General features: G+C 44.8%; 2 protein-coding genes across 4 annotated transcripts in view; one reads left to right on the top strand and one right to left on the bottom strand.

Moving 5' to 3' along the window:
* Positions 1–7,500, top strand: part of LOC122247985 (COMM domain-containing protein 4) — a 95,451-nt gene that overhangs the window by 21,792 nt on the left and 66,159 nt on the right. The gene's annotated exons all lie outside the window — the stretch shown is intronic.
* The window catches only part of LOC122247984 (uncharacterized), a 43,005-nt gene that overhangs the window by 1,443 nt on the left and 34,062 nt on the right, over positions 1–7,500 (bottom strand). The window contains exons 2-4 of the mRNA XM_043007705.2: positions 2,189–2,346; positions 1,557–1,691; positions 1–1,316 (exon numbers count right to left, since the gene is read on the bottom strand). The exon at positions 1–1,316 is cut by the window's left edge and continues 1,443 nt beyond it. Coding sequence (XP_042863639.2) covers positions 1–1,316; positions 1,557–1,691; positions 2,189–2,340 — 1,603 coding nt within the window. The 5' untranslated portion in view covers positions 2,341–2,346. The remainder of the gene's footprint in view (positions 1,317–1,556; positions 1,692–2,188; positions 2,347–7,500) is intronic.

Below are 7,500 nucleotides of genomic sequence, written 5' to 3'. Positions count from 1 at the left end.
CAGAAGATCTCTTTCCAGCCCATGGACTGAAGGCTTGTCTTTTTTCATCGTCAGAGGACCTTTTTCCTGCCCAAGGGCTAAAGGCCTGCCGTTTCTCATCATCAGAGGCCCTCTTTCCTGCCCACGGGCTGAAGGCTTGTCTCTTCTCATCGTCGGAGGCTCTCTTCCCTGCCCACGGGCTGAAGGCTTGTCTCTTCTCATCGTCGGAGGCTCTCTTCCCTGCCCAAGGGCTGAAGGCTTGCCGTTTCTCGTCACTGGAGGCTCGCTTGCCCGCCCAAGGACTGAAGGCCTGTCTCTTCTCATCTTCTGAGGCACGCTTTCCTGCCCAGGCGCTGAAGTCTCTCTTTCCGGCCCAGGGACTGAACGCTTGTCTTTTTGAGGTTGCGTCATCTGCCCTTTTTCCAGCCCAAGCACTAAAGGCTTGCCGTTTTTCTTCATCATAGGCTCTCTTTCCTGCCCAGGCGCTGAATGCTTGTCTCTTTTCGTCGTCAGAAGCGCGCTTCCCTGCCCAAGCACTAAAGGCTTGTCTTTTTTCGTCGTCAGAAGCTCTCTTTCCCGCCCAGGGACTGAAGGCCTGCCTCTTTTCTTCCTCGAAGGATCTTTTGCCTGCCCAGGGGCTGAAGGCTTGTCTCTTTTCGTCATCAGAACTCCGTTTCCCTGCCCAGGGGCTGAAGGCCTGTCGTTTGACGTCCTCTCCGCCCGCCCTCTTCCCTGCCCACGCGCTGAACGCCCTCCTCTCCAGCAGCGCCGGCGCCGGGGCATTCCACTTGCTGGCTGCGTCACTGAGAGCCTGGGTGTCTCTGGCACTCCTTGTAGCATTCTTGGTGGGGATTCTCTCGGCCGTGACCTCGACAGGAGCGGCTTCATCTTCCGAGTTCTCAGCCATCCTCTTGAACCGTCTAGGAGCGTCATGCCCAATGCCTGAAGGGGAGAAAATGTCATTCTCACTGTCTTCTTCCTCGCCCTCGAGGAGGATCTCTGGTTCGTCCATGGCCAGGACTTCTCCCTGTCCGCCCCAGGTTGCTCGACCGGAGCGCTTCCCTCCCCATGACGAGAATGCCACGCGCTTCCCTGTCGCCCCGAGGGACTCCGCCAATTGATTTGAAGAGCCCAAGTCGAGTTCATTGAGGGCGAGTCCCGCAGGAGAGGATCGCTTCCCTCCCCATGGACTGAAAGCGGGTCTCTTCCCCTGGGGTCCCTCGGGGGCGTCCTCGAATGGAGAGCGTGCTAGGGTGAGATAATGAGAGCTGGACCGTTTCCCGCCCCAGGGGCTGAAGGAGGCTCGTTTCAATTCCCCGTCAGAGGACGGCTGCGATCTGGCCAGGGAAGAATGAGAAGTCAGACGTTAAGTTAGGTCGTATATTGAGAGTACTTGTCCGTTGTTTTGTCCCAACCTGATTTGGAGTGTATATTTTTTCTTTTATTTGGACATTCTACATTCTATTTTTTGTCTCTGTTTTGATTTTTTGTACATTGATGTTGATTCTATGACCTTTATTATAATTTAATTATCACTATTATCACATGCAAGTTTTTTTTTGCCACATCTGCTGTACCTTGCTTGCTTGAAGAGGTGTAGGTATATGTCCCTAAGGCTGAGAGGAAGGCCCGAGCTGGAACGCAGAGCCGGGTGCCAGCTGGCCCTCTTTCCCCCCCAGGCGCTGAACGACTGCCGCTTGCTCGCCTCGGCTCTGAGAAAGTGTATTATCATTATTATTGCTGTTGTTGTTATTATCATTCTCATTACTGGTATTGTTATATCATTATCATTATTATGATTATGATAATTATCATTATTATCATTACCATTACCATTATCATAACTATTATTATCATTATCATTAGTGTTATTATTATTATCATTATCATTATTGTTATTATGATTATTGTTATTATCAACAATATAATTGTACTAATTATTATAATTAACATCATTATTACTATTATATGTTTCACCGGGTACAGTTGTACAAATGTGTATAAATGTACATAACTACACACGTATGTGCACATACTCAAACACCATATATGTGTGTGTGTGTATGTTTATGTATATACAATATGTGTACACACACACACACACACACACACACACATATATATATATTTATGGGGAGAGAAGAGATAGAGACAGTGGGAGGCGAAGGAGAGAGAGACAGGCAGACAGAGAAAAGAGGCAGGCACACACCTTGACTCAGGTAGGCTGAAGAAGACAGGGACCCTCGCCGCCTCCTCAGACTGAAGGAGTGGCAAGGTGAGGTCACGTTGTGAGGCCACGCCCTCCGCCACGCCCACCAGGACCAATGCGCACGCCCATGCGCGCCAACACCTCTCCACCATAACCGTCTGGAAACGAAGGCGAGGTGATAAGTCCATATATAAAATTACCATTACTCGTATATATTTAGAGAATATTTTACCACCGTGCAAAGCGTTACAGAACCAAAGTTATGTGCTTATATACAAGTTCAGGGTATTTGATTACATATAGTCTTGTGATTATATCCGTTTATACATCCGGAATGGCAGGAACACGCATAGATATATAATTATTTCCATGTGCGTAATAATTCATGATCTAATAGGACTTCCCGCGGTGGATTATTATTGTATATCTAATTTGTATATCAATTTGGTAGATATGGTCGGATGCCCTTCCTAACTGAGCCGATTGGGCAACCATTCGAAATTATGATCTGACGATACAACCATTCAAGATTTCATTTCATTAAAATATCGATATATTTCGTGTAAATGCAACAGCCATTCACACTTTTTTGAGTTGTGATGAAACTTGTTGAGGTGTTTTAGCTCTATTAGTGTTTAGGTTTGTATTGTTTTGGGTCTTGCATTGGTATTGATTAATGTCATTCTTCTAATCGTCCTTGCATTATTATCAGGTCCGTCGCCATCAACATTTCCATGTCACTGATGAAGAAGGTGGAATATCTACACCTTTTATTTTCTTGGAACATAATTATTCAGAACGTAGCAACATTTGTAAACAAAATGAATATATAAAAGCATTGATAAACGTGAACGAGTTGCCATGTTGTTCCTGTCTGTGTGCCGTTGTTCTGTATTCAGATATGACGGAATTCATATTTGATAGGACTTGATGTAGATAATTGCTGTTCATTTCCGCTCGTGTGTGCAATGCTTTTATTCTGTTTGTTTGCTTGTGAGTTCGGTGGGGGGTGGGTAATTAATGTAATATGTATTCATATTCTAAATTAGGTAGTGATATGTTTTGTACGTATGCTGATTTACATCTCTGGCAATTAAAGTCGGGAGGATAAGGGAATGGGAGAATTAAAAGTAAATAAGATATTGTTTTAAAAACTGATCACCGAAGTACTTCAAATGCGTCCGTATTCACTTCAACTTTCGCATTTGTTTTTTTCCGCACCAGGGGTAAATATTTCCCCCTTGTGTCAAAGCGTCTGTCTTCTTTGATGTGGGATATTCAGGAAAAAAAAAACTATGCCGTAAAGAATGAGGAATGCTGGCCGAGTGAACAAAAGTAAGAGCCAGCGAGTTTAAAAAATAAGATATGAAACGCAAGAGGGAGTTTAGTCCCGCGGCCTCTTGACTCTTTGTTTACTTTGTGGCGATGCGGTTACCTCGGGCCGTTAAAAGCTTGCGTTTGTTGGAATGAAGGTAGTTATATTCCATTTTCCTTAAGAATCCACGCAAATGCAAATCATAACAATAGGGATAAAAACTGTAAAAAAAGAAATAATGTGCTGAATTTGCCGCCTTTTTTTGCTGTTTGTATGCGATATATGTGAGTCGGTATTTCTAGTAAGGAATTTTGTTTATTTAAGTTTGCGTGAGTAATTGTGTTATTCCTGCTTCTCCTTCCCTTCACTTTATCCTTAGGCATAACGGTGCATGTGCGTGTATGCGTGCGTAAGTGCGTTAATGCTCTTATAGATGGGATTCAGACAACAGGCTATATTGACTTGCATGTACGCGTACAGCTATCCTAAGATCTTCGTCTGCATTTATAAATTATTATGTATATGCATGTGTATTTGTATGATTGCGCATATGGGTGTGTGTGTGAGAGAGAGTGAGTGAGTGAGTGAGAGAGTGAGTGAGTGAGTGAGTGAGTGTGTGATGAATGTGTATCTTTTTATGTGGGTCAGTAAATGTGCAGTATACAAACAGAAAGACAAGGGTGTTAGTTTAAAACGAAAGATGTAATGGGAAGGAAACAAAATGATGGTTGAAAGTAATATATGGATACGACAGAAGAAGAAAAATAATAGCTGGAATGGAAATAACAAGAATGAATTATTGGAGGAAAGAGAAAGAGACCGAGAGAGAAAGAAGAAAGGAGAAAACTGATAATGTAAGATGGGCCTGTAATGAAATTTTCGAAATGGACGCAGCGTTGTCAATAGAAACAACAACACAAACGCACCTCGTCCCATCAATATTTTCTTTACTATAACCATCATCGTTATAGATATTTAATACGTAATCGAGTATGAAAACACTTCGCTGAATATTGTAAAAAAAATAATCCAAAAGTTGTTTTTGATATGATTCTTTCAACTAAATGCCTTTGATACACAGAGAAGGCGCAATTAATGCCTTGTTGACAAAAAAAATTAAAATGCTCAGATATTACGGTGTGCTTATTCTGCGTCACCAGTAATGATAATGATAATAATAGCAATGATAAAAGGGATGACACTGACGTAAAATTGCGTCCTCAAAACATGAAATGATTTCTCTTCAAGTTGGTTTAAATTTATTAATCTGTTTTATAAAAATAGCGTACATAAAACGACGTCCGTTCAATTTCTGTGCGTTGCCGAGGTGTTTTTGAAAAAGGAGATTAGATTAGGTAAATTAGAATCAGACTTTGAGTACAGATTTGTAGTTATATTAACGAAAGCGTTTTGTGGAATCCTCTCTCTCTCTCTCTCTCTCTCTCTCTCTCTCTCTCTCTCTCTCTCTCTCTCTCTCTCTCTCTCTCTCTCTCTCTCTCTCTCTCTCTCTCTCTCTCTCTCTCTCTCTCTCTCTCGTCTTTCTTCCCCCTTTTCAGCATTTCACCATACTTTTTTTCAAATTACATTTTCATTCATTAGTCCTCATTATTCCCCTTCGCCACAGTCCGAAACCGCAAATAAAAAAGTATGGCAGAGAAAGGAAGGGAAAGAGAAAGATAGAGACGAGAGAGGGAGAGAGAGAGAGAAAGAGAGAGAGAGAGAGAGAGAGAGAGAGAGAGAGAGAGAGAGAGAGAAACCTAAAAGGAAAAGCTCCCCGTTGGGTCAGCGTGCCCGAGCCGAACCAGCCGCCTCGGTGTCGTGTTCTTGGAGCTCCGGTAACTCGGTTATGGAATCCATTTCTTTCTTTCAGTCCCGCTCCCCTCCCCCCCCCTCCCACTCCCCCTCCCACCATGCCGTTGACCCCCCCCCCCCTCCTCATGCTGTTGTCTCCCCCCCCCTCCCTCTTTCGACCACTCCGGCACGGGCGGGGCTTTGATACACACACACATTAATACCTGTCCATTCATGTGGTCTGTAGATTTTGGGTGTGTCTCTGTTTATATCTTATTGATCTATCTATCTGGATATCTATATATCCATATCTTTGTCGATCGATCTATCTGGATATATATACATATTCATGTCTATAGTGAGAGAGAGACCCGCACATAAACACTTGCATACACACCCACACCACACAATGTAACACACACGTACACGTACTCACACACACACATATGTGTGTGTGAGTGTTTATGTACATTTATGTGTTTATATGTATATATATATGTATATATATATATATATATATATATATATATATATATATATATAATGTATATATATGTATGTATATATAATTTATATATATGTGGATATATGTATATATGTACATAAATAGATAAATAGATAGATATCCCCATACCCCTCCTTCCCTCCCTTTCCCTCTCCCTCTCCCTCCCTCTGTCTATCACTTTTTGTCTCCTTTTGCCATCAACGCAGTTTCCTTCGAAGTCCACTTGGCGGCGGGAAAAGATCCGAAGGGCGATAATCCCCTGAAAACAAACAAGCAAGCAAGCAAGCAATCGCGCCACAAAATAACAAGCTTCTCACTCAGGCAGTTATCGGGATTTGGTGATATTCTTTAGCTATGTCGGCCATGATCAAAGGCGCCTTGCAGTGGCATTGCAACGGCAGATGCTGAGAGAGAGAGAGAGAGGCGGGGGGGGGGGCGAGCGCGTGGGATCTGCGGAACTCGTTAAGCTTTTCCGAAAGGCCCGCTTTTGGTTGTTGGCGAGGGTGGTCGGCCAAGAATGCGGTTGCTGGAGTGGCGGTGATTGTTGGGGTAATATTGCTGGGTGGGGGTGGGGGGGTGGGGGGGTTTGATGTCTTTCTCCGTTTCTTCTCTTCTGGGGCTTTGTCTGTGTGTGTATCTCTCTCTCTCTCTCTCTCTCTCTCTCTCTCTCTCTCTCTCTCTCTCTCTCTCTCTCTCTCTCTCTCTCTCTCTCTCTCTCTCTCTCTCTCTTTCTGTCCTCCCTTGTTGCGTCTTTCGCTGGTTTTTGCTTTCACTCTTTCTCTCGGTCTCTTGTTGCCATGCTCTCTCTATCTATCTATCTATCTATCTATCTATCTCACTCTCTCCCTCCCTTCCTCCTTCCCTCCTTCCTTCCCTCCTTCCCTCCTTCCCTCTCTCCCTCCTTCCTTCCTTCCCTCCTTCCCTCCCTCCCTCCCTCATCTCTCTCCCTCTTCTCCCTCCCGCCTTCAGCCTTTCATCAATCTATCAATTTTCTATCCATCTGGCAATCTCTCCCTCTGTTTCTCAATCTCTCTCACTCTGTCTATCAATCGCTGCCACACGGTCACTCTGCAGATCAAATGAAAATCACGTGTTGACTCTGCAATCGGCCGTGCACGAGTGGTCTAGGGAGCCGCGTCCTCCTCCTCCTCCTCCTCCTCCTCCTCCTCCTCCTCCTCCTCCTCCTCCTCCTCCTCCTCCTCCTCCTCCTCCTCCTCCTCCTCCTCCTTCTCTTTCGTCTCTTCCCTCCTCTACTCCCTTTTCCATATCCCTCTATCTCATATTCCTCCATCCTCTTACCACCCCACCCTCCTCTCCCTCTCCTCCCCTCCTGTCCCTTTCATCCCCTCCTCTCCCTCTCCTCCCTATCCTTCCCTCTCCTCCCTATCCTCCCCTCTCCTCCCCATCCTGCCTTCCTCTCCCCATTTTCCCCTCCTCTCCCCACCCCCCTCCTCCCTCCATTCGTCGCTCCTCTTTTTATCCGTCTCTCGTCTCCCCACCGTTCCCTCCTCTTACCATCATCATTCCTTCCTTTCTCCACCCTTCTCCCGTTCCCCCTCCTTCATTTTCCCCTTGTGTATTCTTCCCTCTCCTATCTACCAATTCTTCTCTTTCGTCAGTTTTCATTTCCGTCTTTTCATCACTCATTCTCTCGATCTCTCACTCATTTTCCTTCTTTTCTCTCTTTTGCTCTTTCGCTTT

This window comes from Penaeus japonicus, unplaced genomic scaffold, assembly GCF_977035675.1.
Source record: "Penaeus japonicus unplaced genomic scaffold, GWHDUDI00000001_assembly GWHDUDI00000025, whole genome shotgun sequence".
Classification (NCBI taxonomy): Eukaryota; Metazoa; Arthropoda; class Malacostraca; order Decapoda; family Penaeidae; genus Penaeus; species Penaeus japonicus.
Note: the sequence above shows the minus strand (reverse complement) of the source record. Positions and strands in the feature narration are given on the sequence as shown.